The sequence below is a fragment of the Amblyomma mixtum genome, chromosome 3 (assembly GCF_055824585.1).
Source record: "Amblyomma mixtum isolate Tamu chromosome 3, ASM5582458v1, whole genome shotgun sequence".
NCBI classification, from domain to species: domain Eukaryota; kingdom Metazoa; phylum Arthropoda; class Arachnida; order Ixodida; family Ixodidae; genus Amblyomma; species Amblyomma mixtum.
In genome coordinates, this window is record NC_143014.1 from 54374314 (window position 1) to 54399242 (window position 24929).

A 24929-nucleotide genomic window follows, 5' to 3' on the forward strand; every position below is an offset into this window, starting at 1 on the left:
CATTCGTTTTGCGGTTGGGAACTGCTTGCATCATTCTGTGGGACTACAGCTTTGTGTCCGTAGCAAGTAACAGCAGCGCACCCAAACATCCAGAGCCTCGCTAGTGCGTAGGCATGATTCTCTGCTGCATGCTATAGTGACTGACCTCTTGACTTGCCGAGTGACTTATGAATGGACATCCATCAGTAAAATTGATTTCACGCATTAATTGCAACTAGTGCGCATGTGCACCTACATTCTAGGGCTCTTCGTTTTCCTGAATCTTGCACACTGAGCAGATTTCATAACAATAGGTTAAACCAGATTTCTACCTGAATGAAAACACTCCTTTTCAAAATAATTTTCTAAATTTTAAACCTCTCAGGAATGGTTATTCTTGATGCGCACCATTGGTGTGCACAGGTATCTCCTTAAGGGTGTAGAGGGTTCTGCCTGTTCATGTCTTCTGGGTAGCAAGGAAGAATACGGGACAAACTTTGTGCGCCCCTCTAACCTATACCTATGAGGCAGGCTATGCCTATGCCGCACACACCTATGTGCGGCACAATTTTAGGTTAAGTTCGAAAAGTATTAGGCCAAAGCACAGGTACTGACCAGACATCAAGCACTACCCATGCTAATGATGTCTTGCCCCAAGGCTCTTGTGCTTTCCAAATGGTTGATGGGGTGTTGAATTAACGTTTTCGCTCTGTGCAAATGCAGGCAGTTCTTGTATAGACACTTTGCTTGGTTTGGTTTGGTTTATGGGGTTTAACGTCCCAAAGCGGCTCAGGCTATGGGAGACGTCGTAGTGAAGGGCTCCGGAAATTTCGACCACCTGGGGTTCTTTAATGTGCACCGGCATCGCACAGTACATGGGCCTCTAGAATTTCTCCTCCAAAGGAATTCCAGCCGCCGCGACCGGGATCGAACCCACGTCTTTTGGGTTAGCAGCCGAGCACCATAACCACTGAGCCACCGCGGCGGCCTTACTTAAACGCTTTGCACGAAATGGGAATTGTGCCCAAATAATTGTTATGGATGTGAAAAAAAAAATGGCCCTTTATGCTGATTTTAGTGCACCTTCCGTTTCCAGTATTGGTTATGAAAACAGTCTTTTCTCAGATGGCACACAACGTCCACTGTACATCCTTTTCTGAAGGTTCAGATGCCCTAAGGATATTTGTTTGTCCTACCAATACTTGGACGTCCGTCGGACTATAGTTTGTAAGTCCGCCAAACATAGACATCCAGTGAACGCCCAGACATGGACATTTGGATGCTTTGCAAGCCAGCTCGCAGGGCCAGAAACCCCGATATTCGTGTTGAAATTCACCATCATCAGTGTAAAACTGCTTGGCTAGCATGTGGGCCATACATGAAAATTTAAATTACGCATTGCTGTTCAATTCCTTTGTCATGAACAAGTGAAGCAGACAACAGAAAACAGCTGTTACATGTTCTGTTGCCTGCTGGAACAGCAATGTGGAATTTCAATGCCCATGAATGGCACACATGCTAGCCAAGCTTTACACTGATGCAGTCTCTGAAAGCATGCAAATCAAAGTGCACAAGCACACCATAGAAACATGCGTGCTAGTAAAAGCTAATTTATATTCTTTTTCAGATTTACTGCAAAAATTTCATAAACAGTTTGCACTCCATATCAACTACTGCACACAGACAAAATGGCTGAGTGAAAAGGCAGGCTGACTGGAGTAGTAAGAAAGACGAATAACTTTTTAAAAATCTTGGCCAATACAGCTGCTTGCTAGGTGCTCCTCCTGCAAAGGAAATGAGAACATTCAAATTATCTGTGATGGACTCTGATTAGATTGAAGAGTAACCACCATTTCTCAGTAGCCTTTTCGGGATGGTGGTGCACATGTGTGATGCTTCATTCATGGCGGTTCAAGACTGGGATATGGAGACGAAGCCCTAATCGCTAGTGCTGGGGTAGATTGTCCCTGCCCTCTGACCTATTCAGCAACAGCACACCGGGCCAGATGATGAGCTGCTCGTTTGTAGGCGGGATGTGTAAGAGCACTGCAATCGCGGCGCACAAGTGGACATGTCATGTGGTATTTTTTTTTTGTATTTCGCGAGCACCTGCAGTGAGTGAAAGAAAGCTAATACGTAATAGATGGAAAGTCAGAAACTGTTAAATCGAATGTTTTGTGGACCGTTCTGCAACTGCCTTTTTTCGTTGCTCGTGAAGTTTGTCAGTTAATCTCGACTAATTAGGCAATTAAGCGCAACACAGAATATAGTGTGACTTAATAGTTAGCAGTCGCGCTCTCTCAGTGCCATGGCATATTTTTAAACCCTGGCTAAAGTCTACTAGGACGCCCTGTATATTGTATGCTGCACTGACAAAAAATGGCTAAGGTTTAGCCCCGTTAAACCTAGTTATACGAGCGAAAGCTCTGTTAAGCATGGCCATACACTGGTTTTGCTCCAGAGCAGAGCTCGGTCCATCATTCAGTCTGAAGGATTTCGAGGTCAAGCTTCACTTTTTCGATCTCCAATTCCTGAACTTGTTCTTCAAACTTGTTTTTTTCTTTGTTGCCCTTCAAGTTTTAAATGGTTCATTTCTTCATCAAAAGTTTTCTTGCGATGCCACTCAGCACGCATGTCCTTGTGGTCCTCCTGCATGAGTTGCAGGTGGACCACATGCTCTTCCCGAAGGAGAACAGCTCGTACATCGTTTTCGTCCGATAGGGTTTTCTCTAAAAGGGCCATCCGCCCTCTCGGAGCCCTACTGTCACCAGTGGCCACTGCTGCTCCAATGGTGCAGCTTGCATCAGCTCCAGATGCAGCTGTGTTGGAAGCAGCATCAGACCGAACGATGGGCGACGAGACGCTGTTGTCATCCTCAGTTGCCTCTGGAGCTGCGCAGCTGCCCCACTTGTTCCAGCAGTGGTCACTGATGGCTGTGACTGGCCTCCAACAGGGCTGGCTGGCTCCCACTGGTCATCTGCAATAAACCAAAAAGACAAAAATATGCGGAAAAGATAAATCTAAGGTTATGAAGCAGTATCCATTGCGTTTGCTAACTTCACGTACAAGCTACAGTGTAACACTGCTTTTTCTCATGACTTCAGATGCCAGTCCTACATCAAAAAGCAACTGAAAACTGCTGCAGTGTTCTTGTGTTACACCACCACATACAGCACCATTCTTGTAACAAGTATCGCAACTGCCTGCACGGCTATGTTGTAAATAATGCATGCACAACTGGCAATTGCAACTAAATGAATGACTGAATAAAAGCAGCAACAAAGCTGTTTGCTTCACCTCTCTGCACTGTTCTATTTTTTGTGGTGATACTGCGAACTATTGGTCCACAGTTTCCGTGTGAGCAAACGCACTGCCATCAGTGATGCTATCTTCAAAAGCCCAGAAGCTTTCCAAATTCATGCTACATACACAAGGTAAACAGCAGCCTACTATAAATTAACAGGAAGGACCATAGCCTAGAAAGAAAGTTTCTAAGACACAAAAATCAAATACTGTGTAGTAACATCTCTGCATACAGAACTAAAAGCATGCTTAAAGAAGCGGCCAGGTTATGAAGAAGGCTTTGAGCATTGCAAACAGACCGGCTGCAGTAATTATTTAGGGCAAGAAGTCAGTTAGCCTGAGGATCATTGCGGCATGCAAGTACATCGATATGACACTGCGCGTAGATAAGTGGCTCACATTTCAAAGAATTGCACACAAATTAAACTGGGTTACTGTTGAGACAGCGATGCAAAAATGCCTAAACAAGATGCACAAACAAGAAACAGACAGATGTGATAATGTTGCAGTGGGTGCAGTTAAGACTACAGAACTGACAACACTTGCCACGTACCACACCACCTGAGCTTACTCCCCACCTTCTGGTGCAGAACAGCAGCACACCACTGATATGCATGCACATTGCCAAGGCAGACGTGTCCTCTGTGTATAGACGTTGTTTGGAGCAGCCCATCATTGTAATGCCCATTGATGCAGCCTTCCTCTACTTGCCCAGACACTTGCAACCCCATGTACAACACCTTTATCCAGTGTTGTTTTTCAGTCATGAGAGATTGAACCCTTTCTGTCCTGTATAGCACCCTAGAGTGTTCACAAGGAACACTCAACACAGTGTCTACTGTGAAATTGCATGCTATATGTGACATTAAAAGAAGTGCGCAGGGAAGAAAATGCTTTTCTTGCTACTCCAGTACATTACTGATGCAAAATACCCTACTTGCGTAGTCAAACTCTATGTCATCTGTACCGTTGATCATTGGCTGAAGCAGCCTCACGATGGGCAGAGTGTGGACAGGGGGCAGGTCAGGTGCCCCATCAGAATCGAATTCATTGCGAATTTTAGAGCCCATATGGCTTGCCACTGCTCCCACCTGCTCAGTGACAGGATCCATAGTGGCCGGGCCGGTTCTCCCCCTAAACAAGGATAGTATTTTAGCACACAGTGGTGCCAGCTTTCAAAAGCAAAGTATTTCAATTAGAAATTATCCTCCACCACTTTTCCTTCCTCACATTTATTGGAAACTAGCTTTCGTAAACTGCTAGAATACAAAAAATTGTACACACTAGCCTGTGCTACTACGTGTCATTATCGTGCCTATATACTCGAAAGAATGAGAACCAGTAAAGGCTGGCTGCTCTCTGCGCATGACGCTGCTTGAGAACTGTTGACACAAACACAGGATGCATGTACCATCTTCGCCAAAAGCAACAAGGATACCCTTTCTGCTTCTCATGCTGTCAGGAAACCCAGAGGGGTATTGTCATCACATCACTTTAATTTCCTTAAAGACCCCTTGCGGGGTGTTACACATCTGGTCACGTGGGCCCGAGCAAGCGGCAACCGAGAACGGTCGACTAGGCCAACAACCTCGCGATGGCGACAGACTCGTGTAGTGCTTGTGATGCCCCCCTCCTAGCCTAAGTGCATGGATTAAGGCAGCGGACTTCGTTGACCGGAGGTGACCACGGCGGCAGCGACGAAGTTCGAAGACCGGCGAAGGCCGAAGATGCGAAGGGGGCTGGCGAAGGCATTAGCAGCGGCAAACAGCAGCGGAAGCAGCGGCGACGTGGCGGCGTCAGTTGGCCGAGTCTACCCTTGTGTTGCCGGACAACGGAGTGGTGCTACGCGAAGTCAAGCTGTTGCTAATCGAAAGGTGGCTGTGTCCTCGACAGATGTCTCGTGTTTTGGACATCCGGCGATGAAGCACGAGGACCTTCGTTCCCCTGCTGGTAGACTGCGGGAGATTCATTTCCAGCAGTGTTTGATTACTCAGCATCTACCCTTTCCCATCGACCGAGCTGCGAGAGAGCGGGACAGCCCAGCACCGCCCCTGCCGTGGGTGGTAACACCAGCGTCCACATCTGTCCATCCGATTGGACAGCGTTCTTCGAACTTTATTCCCCAGTCAGGGATCTGGGGAATCCGAACCCTATTTAACTCGGCTGTGTGGCCGAGAGACGCCTGTTAACTCCCGTCGACTCCGGTTGGCGAAGAAGTTCCCGTCCACTGAGAGTCACTCTCAGTCGCTCTTTTGTAAATAATGTAAATAATTGTATAAAGTTTTCTGTGCCTTCCTCTTAACCCAGTCTCCCATTCTCCGATCGTCCCACCACCGGGCAGGCCATGCTACCCGGGTCGCAACAGTATAGAGCGTGCTCACGTCACGCAGGTTATCCCGTTAACTGGCGACGGCAGCGTCGCCGCTTCGTCGCCAGCCCGCTTTTTAAAGCGAAAGCCGTTAATGTCTCATCGTTGTCAACAGAAAGGCTGTCAGCAGAAGCTTGTCAGCAGATGTGTCACGCTTTTGACGGGTGTCCACCGAGATATGTGAGACAGTTATACTGTGTAATTTCCTTTCCTTAAATACAATTTTCATTTTCTTCATTACGACCCCTCTTTCTCTTCTTTCACTCCTACTTCTTCCCTTCCTCTACAAACGGATGACGGGTGTCCACCGAGGTATGTGAGACAGTTACTGCGTAATTTCCTTTCCTCAAATACAATTTTCATTTTCTTCATTACCACCCCCCTTTCTCTTTCTTCTTTCACTCCCACTTCCTCCCTTCCTGCGGTTCAGGTATCCACCGAGATGACAGAGAATTACTGCGCTATTTCCTTTCCTCAAAAAGCGTTGCGTTCAAAGGGCAATTCGCGCCGAACGGGTGGTGACGTTCCGTGGTCTACCTGGCAGCGCTACAATACGCTGTCGCATTCCACTCCTAAAGGCGAAGCTTAAGCAGTTAATTAGTGTTTAGTCATTAATCAGTAATTAGCCATCAATTAGTAATTTGTCATTACCTAGTAATTAGTCATTAACTATGTGCGACATCATCCAGTGGTGACGTCACCAGTGCGACAAAGGCAGTCAAAGTGGTGCGGGTACGCTTTCGCCTCTATGCACTTTAGACAGTCGATCAAGTGCCCCCCCCCCCCCCGAATTTTTTACGTCGTCATGGCAGCCTGATTACTTCTCGCAAAGCCGGCACATGGAATCATGAAGAAAGAAGCAAACAGCACATTTCGTTGAAAGCACGATTTCCATCGTATCTGCGTGCCCTACAGTTCCATAACACATTCCAGCACTTGGCGCTTACGACTGTATTCATGCTGAGCGCGCTGAATTGTCACGCGTTAATCTGCGAATACAAAATATGCACGCCAGCGAAATGTAAACACAGCCCAAATGCGCCAATCGTGTGTGATTCGCAAACTGCGCTTACCGGTCTCCTTGTGGCGCTCCCGCTTTCCCTTCGCATTCTCCTCCTTCTGCTTTTGTTTCATGTTTGGCCAGCACTTCTTTTCTTTGCCGAAGATGCGACGTCTGTTTTCTTGCACTCAAGAACTTGTGACGAGCGACGTTAGCAGAGACTTTTCTTCCGCCGTGAATCGCAGTGCCGCCTTGCGTTGCGACGGCGCTGGGACGGCTGTGACATTGTAAGGCGAAAGCCTTTAATGCCTCATACTGTCGTGACCAAGACTTGTTAGTGAATGTGTCCGCGTTTTGGATGCATGCCTTATTGGGCATATGGCAATCAATAGCCAATCGATACTTAATCGGGTGCAATCGAAAGACATCGGAACATGATATAAAGGAATTTCATGATTATATGGTACTTAATGACTAATTGGTAATTAGTAGTAGTTAAGAAGTGGCATGTGGGACTGTGCACTGCACCTCAACTAACACTAATTAATCAGTGTACTAGTTAAGGTCACGCTATCACTAACCATACATTAACTAGTATCACGAAATGTGCAAGTCATGCTTAACTATCATTAACCATCATTAACAGCTAGACATTTAATAGACATTGTGTCGAACATTCTAGAGTGTTCCATCACTTGACAGGCGAGTGACAGGACATGATGCATGGCATTAGAACCAATTAACTAAATTAAATTGGTTTTTGAGGAAAGGAAATGGCACAGTATCTGTCTCACATATATCTCGGCGGACACCTGAACCGCGCCGTAAGGGAAGGCAGGAAGGTAGGAGTGAAAGAAGAAAGAGAGAAAGAGGTGCTAGAGAGGTGCATTTCCTTTCCTCAAAAGCCAATTTACCGTCGAGCAAGGCGTAGAGCTGAATGGGCGATGGCGTTCTGTGGACTCCATGGCAGCGTTGCAAGACGCTGTCTCATTCCACTCTTAGAGGCGAAGCTTAATTAATATCTTAACCACACATCAGTCACACAGGCTTTGCCTCACCGCACTTTAGGACAACAAAGTGCCCCCGTCAATTTTTTCTGCAACCGCATGTGACAACACCAAGGTAGATATACTATGGTAATGAAGGCTCCGCTCATTGGTCCAAAAAATGGCGGCTCATGGGCACCCCAGTACTCCTGGATTCTGGGGGGCACATTTAGGAGTGCGTGATGTTGATTGACGTCACGGCTACGTGTGCTTTTGGCGCGAATTATAAATATGTCTTTTTGCAGAACCCGCATTGTCGAGCCCGCGTCTCTTGGATGTTGCCGCCTTTCAACGCGCGCCAACCTTTGCCAGTCAAATATGCTCGACTTCCTGCTAGTCATGTCCTTATTTATGAGCTATTGGAAACCCAATGAAAGTGGCTGGCAAAGAAGGCAGCAACCGTTCTAGACACAGGCTAAACATGCATAATTCGCAGCTCAAATACTGGTACAAGTACCCTTACAAGTACTTGGTTTCTGAGTATAGCAAGGTATAATCCACAAAGGACTGGCTCATGTGCACAGTTCACAACAGAGTGTACGGCAGGTATCATTTTCATATTGATGGTTTATTACATCAACCAAACAAATGCAGTGATAAAGCACACCAACAAAAACGCATGTCACAGGCACCACAAACAGTAGCACTGTTTATGCTGGCTAATCATGTCAGTAGTCGCAGTGCAGACAGGGAAAAGCCCTGAAGTGCTACAAATGTTGCCAGTTGGAAGATTTAAATGTACAGAAAACATCTATGACAGCTTCAATTGAGGTAAAAATGACATCAAATAGGCGCACCAAGTTACACATCGGGCATAGAGCTCTGGGACTACTCTTCACATTTAATTTCTTCAACTGAAAGAATATAGCAGCTATGTTTACACCTGCATGACAATATTAAAAAACAAGTTTTCGCATCAACAAACCTGCTCAACGCTAGAGCATTACACCATGCTCATCGAGTAGGCACAGCATCGAAACGCAGCCAAAATTGCTGCCATCTATCGGAGAAAAGCAGAACCAGTGGAAAGCGGCCATGTTGGAGGATGACTGAAGCTCGTTTCGCCTCTGCTCTCTGGATTTAGGCCCGCCCTGCGATAGCTTCCTTACGGCTGTGCTGGCTCGAAAGCCCTATTTCCTTTCACTTGAGCCTGTAAACACGACTGAATGGTCAGTCGACCTGTCTCTGCTTCCCAAGTTTCCAAGTGACTTCGCAAACACTTACGCGCCCAAAACACTTTCCGAACGTTTTTCACGGAGTCCTACGTCAGTCTGCCGATGCCGAAGACCAAGAAATGTACGAGGCAATTACAGTTTTCGTTTACGGCTAACAATTTGCGCATTTAGGTCCAGTTTGAGTCAGTTTTTATTTGATTCGATACTTTTTGCGAACGGGCGTGCCGCTTGAATTGGTAGCGTTCAAGGGCGTCCGCAGAATTTTTTGCAGGGGGGGGCCTCATTGGCTGTTGGCGCCGGAGGGGGGGGGGGGGGGGGGGTTATGTTCGTAGCAAAAAGGCACTATTTGCGGAGTAAATTTATTTATTTATAAATAAATAAAATAAATAAGTAAAATACACACATGAAAGAAAAATTACAAACAGCAAATTAAAGCGTGGCTAGGAGAGATACATTGGAGTTTATCAACGAAGAAACAATTAAAATTAATAAAAATGCAAAAAGATACTATCACTACGTGGAGAAGAGTGCTCAGTCTTGCTGCATACGGGTTCTCGACACACCCGGATTGATGACCAGCACACAGCACAATATGTTCACAAACACGCAACGACAGTCAGTCAGTAAACAGCAACTGTAGACGCCTCGGATTTTTCTGGGCGAATTGCGTGATGACACGGGTGATAAATTCATTCCTGTGCTTCATTACACGCTCTCGGTGCACACTCATCATACAAAGGCCGTCCAGTCTGTCGTTTGTCATCGTTGAGCGTAGCCACGTTTTCACTCTCCTCATTGTACTGAAGGAGCGTTCGACCGTACAGGTAGTAACTGGCAAAGCCAGAGCCACCTCAATGGCTTTTGCAACACCAGGGAAGAATGTCTTGGCCTGATGTAGAAGCTCGCAGTAAGTTATTTCTGATGGGTCCCCAGTTTTGTTGCACCACATCTCGTACCAAGAGATGGCCTCTTCCTTGAAGTTGTCGATGCCGTAAAAGCACTGGAGTTCTTCGGCGAGAACAGCGAACTCAACACGGCTCAAGTGCTTTATTTTTGATGGATGCAGCTGGAGAAGTTTGAAGCTCCTCTCATTGCTTTCAGAAAAGCGCCGAGCTAAAGAAGCAGTGAAGGAGTCCAAGTACGGCACATATATTGCCACACGGTAGTATTCCTCCGGCGACTGAATCCCGTAGTTGTCTCGGTGGGCCTGACGAGAGACTTGTCTTGGCACAGATATCACCACATTTAAGTGATTGGCTGCCTCCCTTGCTGCATTCATGATGTTAGAGAACTCCTCTACAGCGTTCGTCCGGTGGCCGCGAAAAATACGTTGCAGCTCAGTGATGTGGTCATGCACAGAATGGAAGTCCATGGATACACCTTGCAGAATGTTCGTAACTGGTTCGAGCCGAGCGCTGTACTTCGCTACAATATGCAAGCAGACGATGAAAGATGAGCTTGTTGTTGCGCAGTAGAGGATGTGAGCTCGTTGTCTAGTTGCAGCGTTCGAGCATGATTCCGTGGACGCGAGCTCCTCGAGTGCTTCGACTATGGCCACGTAATGCTGAGAGAAGATCCTAATAGACTTATATTTTGCAGACCATCTTGTCTCACACAGCATCGGAATGTTCGGCACCAATTTTCTCCGGAGTACGCTCTCGCGGAAGAAGTTTATGATTTGTTTGATTATGCCAATTGTGTTTCGAATTTCAGAGACGTCGTTCAGATCGTTGATGACGAGATTTAGTTTGTGACTTGCACAGTGGAAAAATAGTGCCTTCGGGAACTGTTTTTGTATAATTTTGTTCACTCCAGCTTCTTTTCCAGCCATTGTAGAGCATCCATCGTACCCCTGTCCAACGAGGTTCGAAAGAATCAGCCCGACATTCGTCAAAAACTTCAAGATTGCCGCGGCGATGCAAGCAGAGTTTAATTGCTCCAGCTCTACAAATCCCAAAAACTGCTCTCGAACGCACACTTCGGCTCCCGCCTTGTCAATAAAGCGAACGCCTATAGACATCTGCTCTTTTCCTGAAATATCTGCAGTTTCGTCAGCAAGAACGGAAAAAGCAAACGCTTTGTTAGCTTCGGTAACTATCTGCTCTTTCAGGATGTCGCCACAGATTGTGATGGTCTCGTTCTGGACGCGGACAGAAGTGTACTTGGCATTGCCAGCAGAAGAAGCGAAGTGCTCCTGAAGTAGAGTATCTCCAGCTTCTACACGAAAGTCAAGCAGATCATTGAAGACTCCATCTATCGGACTGCTTGCCGCGAATTGGCAAGTCATGCGTCGCGCAAAAGACAATGGTGGAAACTATTGGAAATAGTTTCTCACGGTTCCTTTCAACTTGCGCGTGCAGTGCTCTGTTCAGCTGCTCTACAACGGGTAGCTGCTTGCCTTTCATCGCATCCATAAAGTTCTGTGAGGCCGTCATTGCCTCCTGGTGCCATTGGGATTTTACGTGATCCCTGCACGCCTCGTGCATTTTTCTGTAGTTACTGAAAGCGCGCACGATAAAACTTCCTTGAGTACCCCGGTGAACACGTGGAGGAAAAATGACGCAAAAACGACAAATAGCGCCTTTCGCTGTCGCTGAGTACGCAAGCCAGGGGGCGTAATCTCCCAGCCATTGATGTCGAAAAGGCCTCTTTCCAGGTGTTACATCCTTCTTAAAATCGTATGTAACATTTGGCGACCATGGCTTAGTAAGAAGACGTAACTTCAAAAAGTCCGGTATGCCAGTGAGTTTAGCTTTGCCTAGAAACTCTCCTAAGTCATATTCTTGAGGCAAGTTATTTGTTTTCTTGATGTTGTCTCCGGACTTCGATCCCAAGCAAGGAGAAAGGGAATCGTCTCGGCTTACTGCGTGACCGGAGCTCGCTGGTGAAGTTCCTTCCATGGAGACGACGACGTCGGCTACTGTCCGGTGATGAAAGGTTGCATCGCTCTGGTCAAATCCGGACTTAAATCCCAAGAAAGGAGAAATGGAATCATCTCGGCCTGCTGCATTACCTGAACTCACTGTTGACAGAGTCCCTTCCATGGAGTCGACGACATCAGCTACTGTCCGGTGATAAAAGCTTGCATCACTCTGTTCAAATGCTACACCGTTGTCACATATCACACCAGAATCTGCAGGGGCGCATTTGGATAACGCTTCGTCAGACAACCGCTGACGCTTGAAGAAGCGCCGAATGTCCATCATTCGGAACCGCGCGAGACAAAGCTGGCTATGGAGTTCTTCGGGGTTGGTAGTGTTAAAAATATATACACATTGATTGAAAAAACGGTTGAATGCGTACGTTGAAAACAAAAAATGACTATATATACAACGAAAACTTATTTACAAGATAAATGCACGCTCGCAGCTTCATACACCTCGCTCCATCTTGCTCGCGCAACCGCACAGTCGAGTATTTGCACACACACTACTCGCCGCTCGTCGTTTTCTCGTCCGCTGTCTTGATTGTTCTCAGCTTCGTTGACAACCGGCCACTAAAAATACCGAAGCACAAACACAGAGGCGCGCACACATGCAAGGGCCTACTTGCCGCAGTATCCCCGAATACGCACTTTGGGGGTGAAAGGAACGCCTCGTGACTTCCGAGGGGAAGGGACACTCGCCACTCCGGTCGGAAAATTTGTTTTGTGTGTTTTTATGGGGTTCAGAGCCCCAAAACGACTCAGGCTATGAGGGACGGAGTAGTACAGAGTTCCGGATAATGTCAACCACCTGGGTCTCTTTACCATGCACTGACATTGCACAGTACATGGGCGCTGTTGGGATTTGAGGCCCAGCCAGAGGTGACAGGCGAGCCAGGCGAGCCAGGCAGGCGCCATCGGGCTGCCTTGACCAAAGGCGCTGGTTTCCGGAGAAGATGCAAGGAACGCTGGTGTGGGGGCGCCTCTGGAGACTGCGTCGCCGTGAACAAAAGCAACTGCTAATCCCCTTTGCCGAAGATTCTGAAAGCGGCGCTTCTACCGAACTGCGCTCTCCCGTGGATCGGAGGAGACAGCGAGCGGCGGCGGCGCCAACTCATCGCCTGCTTGCCCTTGAGCAGCCCGACAAAGCGGGGGTGGACACGGCTGATTTGTCCCTCCCTCCTGAAGAATTCATCGGTGGCCGGAATGTGCACTGTCTGCCTCCGTGTGGCTATCTCTCTAGAGATCAAAGAAACAGGCACCCATCTCAAGACGCCTCGAAACACATGCTCGCCGGTGCCGCTGTATGTCTGCAACGACGCGTCCCCGGACGCGGCACTTCGCAGATGTGACCCAAAGCTGGAAGCGGGGCCGCTTTTACTCTTTTTGCTGAGCGCACCGCCGCCCCTGGTGTGCGGCCATCACTCACGGTTAGAGTGAGTGATTTTCCAGGGGGGTGCAGCCGCCCCCCCTTGCCCCCCCCTCCGGACGCCCTTGGTAGCGTTGTTGTGGTAGCGTTTTCTGTGTGTTGCGTCGGCACCGCAAGCAAACGATAGTGATCACGCTCACGTTGGTAGTGTCGAAAAAAGTGGCCTCTCAACATGCAACGCCTTTCATTTTCCTTGAAAACTTCATGCAGCATTTGTTTGTTTGCCCTAGTGCTTAAAGTTGCTTCGTGCGGCGAGCGGCCAGTTCGTACCAGTGGTGAGCAGCCTTGCGAAGAGCCTCGGAGTGGTGTGCTGCATGATAAGTGAAGTGAATCCTTGCTAGTGCTTCCGTCGAAACAAATATTCGCACTAAAACTAACGCATGTAATCGCTGCGGCGGATAACGCTAGGAGCGACGATTAACACAAAGCGCGACCCGTATCATTGAACAGCTGATCACGATTACTCTCGCGAGGCCGATAATCGCAGCACTTCACGGGAAATCGCAGGAGAAAAACAGCTTTTGTGTGATATTTTCTTCGTGCCTACAATTTATTATTTCATTAGCTGCATGGAGATAACGAAATGCGTTGCGCGATGCCTCGACATGTAGCGACGGTTCTGCTACATTTGTGCTGCGGATGTCGGGGATCGCAGTCCAAAAATAGAAATGCGCTCAAATCAAGCGCTTTTTTCCCTGGACGTCTTTGTGACCCGTACAGCAATACACTGAACAGTATGTTTGCATATTGAGGATGGTGAAACTCGAGCCCGCGCGACGAGCGTGCACCGGTGTGTGCTGTGAATGCGGCGGCTATCCTCCAACATGGCGGATCGCGCGCGGCGGCCGCTAGATGGCAGTGCATTTCGCATAAGGTCTATAGACGGTTCGAAGTGCTAGGAACAAACCCTCAGGTCTCGCAGCTAGCACGGCATCTCCTCCAGGCTGAGGTTGTGGCAGAACTGCATGCACCCACGTTTTGCACCTGGACATGATGCGGCATGCACGTTATTGTCACAAAGTTCTTCTTTTGCGACCGAGGTGGCCACGGCGCCGGTTGTTCGCAGGCATGTCGCAGTACGGCGGCGGCGACTTTGCCCCTCCCCCTTCGCCCCGCGTGGACAGTTGACCCCTCGCGACGCTGGAGGGTGTGTAGCGAGCGCTTGCACGTTGTGGGGTTGGGGAGATGTCGGCTGAATGCCCCGGCACCTTCCCGACCTTCGCAAGTTAGCATCGCTCCTCGTTAGGACCGTGGCCTTCCCTCGCGTCCCTTCTCAGTTTTTTTCGCGTCTTCCCCCCCCCCCCCCCTCCTTTTCAACGTCTGCAAATCATTCGCGCTGTGCTTCCAGCTTTTGTTTGTTGGTTTGTTTGCCATGAGAACGCGGCGGCGGGAAAACCGCGAGCCGGGCAGTTGGCTTGGAGATTTTGGTGCGTGCGGACGTGTGTGAGGTCAGCCAGGGAAATGGTCGGCAAGCGAGCTAAGGCGGGTGCCTGACGCGTAGAGCGCGGCGACGGCGGCCGAGAAGACGAGTGGCCCAAGTTCGCCCGTATCCGCGACACCCCATCAGCCCCGCGCGCATCCGCGGCCCGACGCTCCCTGAGACCGGACCTTGCCACCGAAGCCAACGTTTCTGCCCACTCGCTTGTACTCTTTTTCTTTGTTCTGTCGCTGTTCTCGTCCACTTCTTTTGTGCATTGCTTTAATCGTGTAACGTTGCTGTATAGCTCTCGCCTTGATGTTTTCTTTTTCCTGCAAATAGTTGTTTGCGTTCTCATTATGTGTTTGTAATTTGCGTCGCGCCTGTGTATTTCCGCTATTTTGCTTGATTTGTTTTGTAACCTTTTGTCTCTGTCCTTTGCCCAAGTAAAGGGGTTTGTTAAAAAACTTGTCTACGCCTAATGCCTCCGGTCAACGGTTAATCAGGCGTGGCCCCTATCGCCGGTCAGCAGTCGAACCTCATCTTTTGCACGCGGGGTGGAGAAGTTTGTCGCTCCTCCCCCTCCAAACTTACGGAGAGTGCAGTGGTGGGCAGGTTGGCCCGATTAATTATAACTTCGGCGCCAACCAAAACATCAGCCGCCCAAGATATCATGAGACCATGTGCGCCCAAAAAGGATGGAATGCCCCAGTCCCAGTACAACGTTTATCAAACGTTTCCAGACCATAGAGACAAGACATAGAAACACAACAAAAAAAGCAGTGCTCCCACTAAAGCTCTAAAAACGTTTTTTCTGGAGTTTTAAGCAGCAAAAAAAAAAAAAAACGAATCAATGCATTTTGGTCCCAGAAAGGTAACCGGGTATAACGTTCTGGGACCAATGGTTTTCAACAAGAAATAAAAATCGACTGCTCGCTCTCTTTTATCTCTCCCTCGCGCCACAATCGCGCCACTCACTCACTCACTCACTCACTCACTCACTCACTCACTCACTCACTCACTCACTCACTCACTCACTCACTCACTCACTCACTCACTCACTCACTCACTCACTCACTCACTCACTCACTCACTCACTCACTCACTCACTCACTCCAGCTCTTTAATGGCAGTTCAATGTTTTAATTCCGTGCTCTTCTTTTCGCTCTCGCTCGCAGCCGAAGATTTCCACCAATGCTGCTAAGAGGGATGGAAGCGCCAGATCATTGCGTGTATTGTGAAGGGCCATCCAAGGCTTCTTTTACATTGATCCAGAGGAAGATCCTCCCTCGAGCGGTTGGAATGGCACCACTGTCGCCAATTTTTATACCGGGCTACAAAAGTAAACTTTATGGGATGATACGGGTCCATAGCGCAGAAGCCGGCGTGTTAGAAAACGAGGACAGTATAAGGTACACAATACGAGTGCTGACACTCACATGAAGATTTCTTATTGCGAAAAATATGTAGATGTTTTGCTGTGCATCTGCCATGTAGGAGAAAGCTGAGAGGTTGCTCAGTTTTTTGACGACTCTCTCCCTCGACGAACGGGCACCAAGCTGCTCGTTCCTGTGTCATCGATACTGGAGAGTTCCTCCTCCTGTTCCGCGTCGTGCCCAATTATGGGTGTCTCGCCAATGGATGGAGCCAGCTCCGCAGGCTTCGTCGCTGCCTTCGCAGGTAGCGGCTTCTCTCCTTCCCCCTCGTTGGTCGTCAGCTCGTGTGCTGGCAGGGCGTAGCTCTGCGCGCTCGTTCTTAAAGCTCGCCACGCTGCTGGCCTTCGGCCGTCGACTACGCCGTCGTCTTGGGTCTGCTGCTTGTCGTGAAGAGCGTCGCCACTGGCTCGAGCAAAGTGCAGCGACGCGACGGCAAGACATAAAAATGTCAAACTGCCAAGCAGCGTGAGCAGCGCGTAGCGAGACAGTGCCACTCGCCAGCGCATGTCGTCTTGCGATTGCGGCCCCGTATACCTCTCGGCTGCGACCCCGGTCCTGCGGCGGTGGCTGGGGTGGCTGCTGCGTCTTTCCCGGTTCCGGCTGTTCGTGGCTGTATTTTGACTACTCTTTCCTTTGCCGCCTCGGCTGCTCTCTTTGTCCCGAGTCAACGCGGCGAAGTAGCGTCTCATTCTCTTAGGCAGCCACGACGACACCTTGGCCTTACTGTCGGTGTCCGGAGCGGAGGAAGCCCGAGATCGCAGAGGCCTTGACGTTGGCCTCTCTGGACTGTTCGAGTCGCTAGCGCTCTGCGAGCTGGACGGTGTTGCGCTGCCCACGCTTGTCTCGCTGCTGTCAGATGAGTCGGAGTTAACGGTCCACGTTTCGTCGGCTTTGCTACTGCACCCTGCTTGCGGCGTTCCTTGGGCCTCTTCTGTGCGCTCGGGCTCCGCCTGGAACCTGAGCGTCTTCGCTGGGTGTGGTTTCTGCGGCTCGAGCAGGCCTGCGGGAGTCTTGAGGATGCCAGGATGCTCGGGTGGTCTCGACGCAGGTTCGGATCCGTTCCAAGGCTGCTCTGTGACTGGGGAAGGAGATTCCTTCTGTTCCGTCGCCATCTTCGGGTTCTGGAGTGGTGCCCTCTGACTTTGCAGTTAACAGTGCTCCCTACAGCACAATACGTATCCACTGAGGAGTATTGGCGAAAAGGCACCTAAATTTAACCATTAGAAGGTAATTGTACATTGTGCGTACGATAATTAATAAAAGAAATGTTGAACAGCGAATGACGAATCGAAAGAAGCTAGGCTTCTTCTTTCTCCTCTGTTTGGCATACCGTGACGTAGCAAGCAGTACTTTTAACCTGCATAAGCCACGTCAGACAACAGGCTAGCCCTTGCCCTCTGGAGGTAGAACCGAAAGCAACACACGATCGAATCAAGGCTCGAAGGATAAAGAGGCAAAAAAACAGGCAGGAATATTGAGCTGGACGACACTGCACGTGGTAGAGCTATAGCATTCTGCGAACTAGAGACAGCCAAAAATGTTTGGAACATTTTAGATATTTTAAGACACATAATTAAGTGAAGTAAAATGCGCATATTAAACCGTATGTCATGATATGTTTGGCATGAAGCTGTTTATATTTGAGGAAGGGGTGGGGCGTGATACCCTCCCATTAAGTACAGCAGTGTCAAAATGTAATTTTTTTGCAACAGAAAATGCAGTTCACTTTGTTTCAGCGCTGATAAAATGAACATACAGCCGGAGATTCAGGTGCGACGAGTCGCCACCACGTTGCTAGAATTTTACTTGCATACAGCAGATTACGCAACATGTGGTGTGAAGATTATGCAGATAGTTGTGGAAGTTTCGCTAATTGTTGAAAAGCTGAAATTCGCCGAACACTGTTTACACTATAACCGGTGTTTACGGTAAGCCCGACACTAATTTTTCAAAATAGGCTTCTTGAGGTATGAGGACGGCTTCTGGGCATAATGATACCGGTGTTGGCGGACATCAGAAAACAGGTAAATCGTGTTAACAATTGTTAGCTGATTAACTAATTTCTGATATAATGATACCGGTGTTGGCGGATATCAGAAAACAGGTAAACCGTGTTAACAATTGTTAGCTGATTAACTAATACTGATATTTAACTTATTAACTATTCTGAACTATATAGTTCACTTCTTAACTGATCATTAACTATTAGAGTTAGACGTCTGGTTGCAATTAGAAATTTGTAACCGGCCGTTAGTCACAGCAGTATCATTTTTTTTTAAATTTCGGGAACATGACTAGCCTCGGAGCTGTGGCTAAAGGAATTTTCTCCATCACACGCCAAAAGACATGCGCTTTCGAAAAGCGCCCGGCTCTGCCGAGAGCAAAACGATGCCCCCCAGTGCACTTCGTTTCGTGACGCATGTGCCACGTGATCTTTTCTCTTACGTGTGGGCTGTAGAAAAAAAATGAAAATTAGATTTAGAGAAATTAAAGGCGCAGTAACTACCTCACTTCTCGGTAGACAGCTCAACCGCGCCGTGAGGAAAGGGAAGAAGATGGGTGCGAAAAAAGAAAGAAGTGTCGTAGTGGAGGGCTCCGGAAAAATTTCGACCAGCTTTAACGTGTACTGACATTGCAAAGCAGATGGCCGCCTTTTGCGTTTCGCCTCCATTGAAACGCAGGCACCACGGCCTGATTCAAACACGGGTTCTCCGGCTCAGGTACTCTAACCACTGAACCGTCAGGGTGGGCTGAGCTGTAGCAGCGAGGAGCACCGAATGTTTTTCGAAAGCGCGCGTCTTTTGGCACGCGAGAGCGAAAATTCCTTGAGCAACAGCGCCGAGGCAAATAACTTTTTCGAAATTCTAAAAACTGATGTGGCTATTAGTAACGGCTGGCTACAAGTTTCTAATTACAACCAGGCGCCTAACTCTAATAGTTAACAAGTAAAATATAAGAAACTCGTTAATCAGCTAACTAGTTAACATGGCTTAACCATCATCTGATGTCCGCCAACATTAGTATACTGTGCCACAAAATGCGACTTTATACCCCAAAAAGTATCTTCTTAAAAATTAGTGACGGGGTTCCCTGAAACAGCTGGTATAAATCAATGTCGGCGCTACCGGACGCCTAAAGGGGCAGAGGCAGCAAAATTTTCGTAGTGTGTTGTTTCAGAATGATGCGTAAGACATAAATCGCCAAGTGAAATTCACCTACACTTACTACCTTTATTCTTTCATGCAGTTTCGGTTTCAGCAGTCTAAAGACGGTTTCGAGGTCACAAATGAGCACCAGATCACATGAGTCATTAAAAACTGCAATACAATAGCTCTTTGTTCACTTGTTGCCATTCAGACTTCCGGAGCAGTTTAGCTTGAGTGTTTGAATTAAAACGATAAAACAGCGGTTATATCGCAGTTTTTGAATACCTCACGTGACTTCACACTCGTGACGTCACAACCATCGTCTGGGAATTGGAGGAAAAAAATTGAGCACTGGCGAATTCGAAGCAGTGATCCATGTTTAATAATTTCGCGCGCATAATTCCACAGTAAAAACGCACTCCGAAAAATTTGGTGTCTGCGCTCAAAACACAGGCGCACGCAAAGCTCTAAACGGAGAAGAAACAAAACGAAGCGAAATGAACAATGCATGGACAATGGTTGACTGCTGATGTAGAATACAAAACAAAAACAACCACTTATCCCTCATACCTTCTAGGATGGAAATGTTTGCAATTACATCTGATGAACTAAATGCGCCGTACTCGTGTTCAGTCCTTATTCACTATTCCAGTGAGAAACAAAGTTTCACAAGCGACAGAAAGTCCTTTCAGTCCTTATTCACTATTCCAGTGAGAAACATTCAAAGTTTCACAAGCGACATCGCGGGTAAAGTCTGGCGGAATGCGAGTGTGATATGGACTATAGTCGCGTTTATGATGCACTTCAAAAAATAGTGCGCGATACCCAAAAGCCTTCCGTGAACAATGGATTTACATGCTGAAGAAAATATTGCCGCTGATATGCAGTGAACCAAACACACGAAGGTCTCTTAAAAGACAATATCGGAGATGACGGAGCTCCTTGAAGACGTTGTAAGGGAGCTGTGTGGCACCGGTGTGAGGGACAAAATGCAAGAGCTTTCTCAATTTCAGCTGTCTAATACACGTAGACAGTTGAAACACTGCGACGAAGAAATAACGCGCATGTCATTAACTTGACTGCACAGTACAGCGCGTCAGCCCACTTTTCAAGGCGTTATGAGCACTGAGTAAGTTACATGAAACATGAAATGGCTCATAATTACCAATCGATACATTCCCACCGCGCCGAGCACACAAGGATTCCGCGGTGCTCTACAGATGCCTGTCTTAACGTCTTATGGTAACCTATAGTTGAAGTGAGAAGTCACAGAGGTGCTGCGGGAAGTAGTGGTGAATGCCTTAAACTATAGAAAGAATCATAACTTTAGCAAATATTTACAGCCGTTGGCCGACGAGTTAGTCCTTGCCATAACTCAACACTCTAGGTTTCCAACACACTAGTTTGCGACAGGGTCGGTTGCTTGTGTTCTCTCGACACAAACCTCCTGAGGGTTGTTGGACTAGCAAGCACAACCAAGATGAAGATAGCACTGGCGGTGGATGGCAACAAGTGCTTGGTGCTGCTGTCGGAGGGCATCCTGCAGCCGCCTTACTTTGACCCCAACGTCGTGGTGGCTGTCAACTCCGGCGGCCAGGACGCACCCACGCTGGTCAGAGTGGCGCACAAGTTCTTCCTCGTCTTGAGCGCCACCGAGGGCATCCTGCAGCCGCCTTACTTTGACCCCAACGTCGTGGTGGCTGTCAAATCCGGTGGCCGGGACGCTCCCACGCTGGTCAGAGTGGCGCACAAGTTCTTCCTCGTCTTGAGCGCCACCGAGGGCATCCTGCAGCCGCCTTACTTTGACCCCAACGTCGTGGTGGCTGTCAACTCCGGCGGCCGGGACGCTCCCACGCTGGTCAGAGTGGCGCACAAGTTCTTCCTCGTCTTGAGCGCCACCGAGGGCATCCTGCAGCCGCCTTACTTTGACCCCAACGTCGTGGTGGCTGTCAAATCCGGTGGCCGGGACGCACCCACGCTGTTCAGAGTGGCGCACAAGTTCTTCCTCGTCTTGAGCGCCACCGAGGGCATCCTGCAGCCGCCTTACTTTGACCCCAACGTCGTGATGGCTGTCAAATCCGGCGGCCGGGGCGCTCCCACGCTGGTCAGAGTGGCGCACAAGTTCTTCCTCGTCTTGAGCGCCACCGAGGGCATCCTGCAGCCGCCTTACTTTGACCCCAACGTCGTGGTGGCTGTCAAATCCGGTGGCCGGGACGCACCCACGATGGTCAGAGTGGCGCACAAGTTCTTCCTCGTCTTGAGCGCCACCGAGGGCATCCTGCAGCCGCCTTACTTTGACCCCAACGTCGTGGTGGCTGTCAAATCCGGTGGCCGGGACGCTCCCACGCTGGTCAGAGTGGCGCACAAGTTCTTCCTCGTCTTGAGCGCCACCGAGGGCATCCTGCAGCCGCCTTACTTTGACCCCAACGTCGTGGTGGCTGTCAACTCCGGCGGCCGGGACGCACCCATGCTGGTCAGAGTGGCGCACAAGTTCTTCCTCGTCTTGAGCGCCACCGAGGGCATCCTGCAGCCACCTTACTTTTACCCCAACGTCGTGGTGGCTGTCAAATCCGGTGGCCGGGACGCACCCACGCTGTTCAGAGTGGCGCACAAGTTCTTCCTCGTCTTGAGCGCCACCGAGGGCATCCTGCAGCCGCCTTACTTTGACCCCAACGTCGTGATGGCTGTCAAATCCGGCGGCCGGGACGCACCCACGATGGTCAGAGTGGCGCACAAGTTCTTCCTCGTCTTGAGCGCCACCGAGGGCATCCTGCAGCCGCCTTACTTTGACCCCAACGTCGTGGTGGCTGTCAACTCCGGCGGCCGGGACGCACCCACGATGGTCAGAGTGGCGCACAAGTTCTTCCTCGTCTTGAGCGCCACCGAGGGCATCCTGCAGCCGCCTTACTTTGACCCCAACGTCGTGGTGGCTGTCAAATCCGGCGGCCGGGACGCACCCACGATGGTCAGAGTGGCGCACAAGTTCTTCCTCGTCTTGAGCGCCACCGAGGGCATCCTGCAGCCGCCTTACTTTGACCCCAACGTCGTGGTGGCTGTCAACTCCGGCGGCCGGGACGCACCCACGATGGTCAGAGTGGCGCACAAGTTCTTCCTCGTCTTGAGCGCCACCGAGGGCATCCTGCAGCCGCCTTACTTTGACCCCAACGTCGTGGTGGCTGTCAAATACGGCGGCCGGGACGCACCCACGCTAGTGAGAGTGGCGCACAAGGTCTTCCTCGTCTTGAGCGCCACCGAGGGCATCCTGCAGCCGCCTTACTTTGACCCCAACGTCGTGGTGGCTGTCAACTCCGGCGGCCGGGACGCACCCACGCTGGTCAGAGTGGCGCACAAGTTCTTCCTCGTCTTGAGCGCCACCGAGGGCATCCTGCAGCCGCCTTACTTTGACCCCAACGTCGTGGTGGCTGTCAACTCCGGCGGCCGGGACGCACCCACGATGGTGAGAGTGGCGCACAAGTTCTTCCTCGTCTTGAGCGCCACCGGGGGCATCCTGCAGCCGCCTTACTTTGACCCCAACGTTGTGGTGGCTGACAACTCCGGCGGCCGGGACGCACCCACGCTGGTCACAGTGGCGCACGAGTTCTTCCTTGGATTTAACGCCACCGAGGGCATCCTGCAGCCGCCTTACTTTGACCCCAACGTCGTGGTGGCTGTTAAATCCGGCGGCCGGGGCGCACCCACGCTGGTCACAGTGGCGCACAAGTTCTTCCTCGTCTTTAGCGCCACCGAGGGCATGCTGCAGCCGCCTTACTTTGACCCCAACGTCGTGGTGGCTGTTAAATCCGGCGGCCGGGACGTACCCACGCTGGTCACAGTGGCGCACAAGTTCTTCCTCGTCTTTGGCGCCACCGAGGGCATGCTGCAGCCGCCTTACTTTGACCCCAACGTCGTGGTGGCTGTGAACTCCGGCGGCCGGGACGCACCCACGCTGGTCAGAGTGGCGCGCAAGTCCTTCCTCGTCTTTAACGCCACTGAGGGCATCCTGCATCCGCCGTACTTTGACCCCAACGTGACGCTGACAATGAGCTTCGGCAGCCGAGGCGTGCTCGTACTGCTCAGAGTGGTCCACAAGTTCTTCCTTGTCTTTAAAGCTAGCAACGCCCAGGGACAAAAGTGTGCTCCGTGCATTTCCAGCAGGGACTACGGCTAGTAGCAGGCGTCGTGCAGCAGACTGGAAGTGTCGCACGACCAGGTCCTCAAGTTCTTCGCCTTGTTCGATGCACCCGAGGCCATATGACGAAATCGAACTCAGTGAATCAGCAATATGGTCTTTTGTTGGCGGGAGGCGTCGTGGAGTAGGTTCGACGAGGCACAAGAGCAGGTTCACAAGTTTTTTGTGTTGCTGGATGCCGCCGAGAAGAGGTGACGTGAGCGCATTCGGTGTACTGACAACAGGGTCTACGGCTGAGAGGAGTCGAGTGAGGTCATGTCGCAGGTAAGCGAGTTCTTCAACGGTTGCAAAACCTGCTGCTTCCAACGCACCAGCTGCAGCGTAGTCGCCGAGGAGGAGGAACATGGAGTCGTCGCCTTCACTACGACGGTTCAGGCCTTGGGCATCAAGTATCAAGAAGCGTAGCGTGCCGGAAGCGATGTCACGCCCGGCGTTGACTCCGGTTTCTATCGCTTGTTCATGCCAGCCAACAAGCTTCTCTTTAACATGAGGGTTGAGTGTCTCGCACTGATTAAGCGTGGCAAGAAGGCGGTTCTTCTGCGCAAAATCGATGCCGCGTTGCAGAACGTTATGCATTCCGTCGGAGACAGGACGAACGCCTACTTCGATTGTGCACTGAGGGCTGATTCTGTCCAGGACTAGCCACTCCTCCAGTGACCACGCAGAGAGCGCGATAAACGACGGTGCCAGTTGCCGCTCATACCTGCAGGAGTTGGGCTGCTCCATCGGGGCAGTAGGCAGCGTAGCAATTTCCAGTAGACCGGGAACGCTTCGCCTAGGGCCGCAGTCTTGCGCCGCGCTGGTCTCCAACGAGATGGGCTCCGCTGGTGTGCCGAGTGTCAACGTTGTCCTCTCCTCAGCAGGGCGTCGCAGCCGTCTTCGATTTTGCAGCGTGAACTGCGGCTTCTGGTGGTGCCGTCGAAAAGTAAAGCAGCAAAGTCTGAAGCTCTGCAGGTCTGCTGCAGTTCCCAGGGATTTCGCAGAGGTGGGTGGGGCTGAACGCAGCTCGAGGATGCACGCACCGCGTGATGCGCGAGAATGGCGCGAGCTTCATTCATCCTTTTCATCGTCGGGCTGTCATTGCAGCGGGGCAGTTTTTTTTTTGTCATCTAAGCCCTCAAATGTATTCATTGTGTAGCTTGCTCATTTAATTTACTTCCTGGTCGTGAAATTTCCCGCGATGTTGCACCTAGGGACAGAACCAGCCACAGCGAGAGCAGTCAGTGTCAATTAGAAGACAGCAAGCTTCTGTCCTGCCATAAAATATTCCTTTGGACATGGAGGGAGGTGGCTGCGCTAAGTTCATGAAGCAAGCGTTGCTTTAGTAAAGTTGCGCGTAGGGTAAATACAGTTGTGAAAAACAGACAGTCATGAATTTTTCCCTCTCTCGTCGATGTTGTTGTCCTGACGTTGACGTGGAGTGGTAGAGGGCGAGTCTCGTGAGTGAGCCTGGGGACGTACTTCGCGACTGGTGAGTTCGTGCAGGTGTGCCGGTCTTCTGGCGGTGAAGCACTTGGA

At 50.0% G+C, this 24929-nt stretch overlaps 1 protein-coding gene across 1 annotated transcript; it reads right to left on the reverse strand.

The window, feature by feature from the left end:
* Positions 1 to 16156: 16156 nt before the first annotated feature.
* On the reverse strand, positions 16157 to 17218 carry LOC149350229 (uncharacterized; the record flags this gene model as incomplete). Its single annotated transcript, XM_089576859.1, has 1 exon — positions 16157 to 17218. A coding segment is annotated over one exon (1062 nt), but the record flags the coding sequence as incomplete, so codon positions are not given.
* Between the last annotated feature and the right edge of the window lie 7711 nt (positions 17219 to 24929).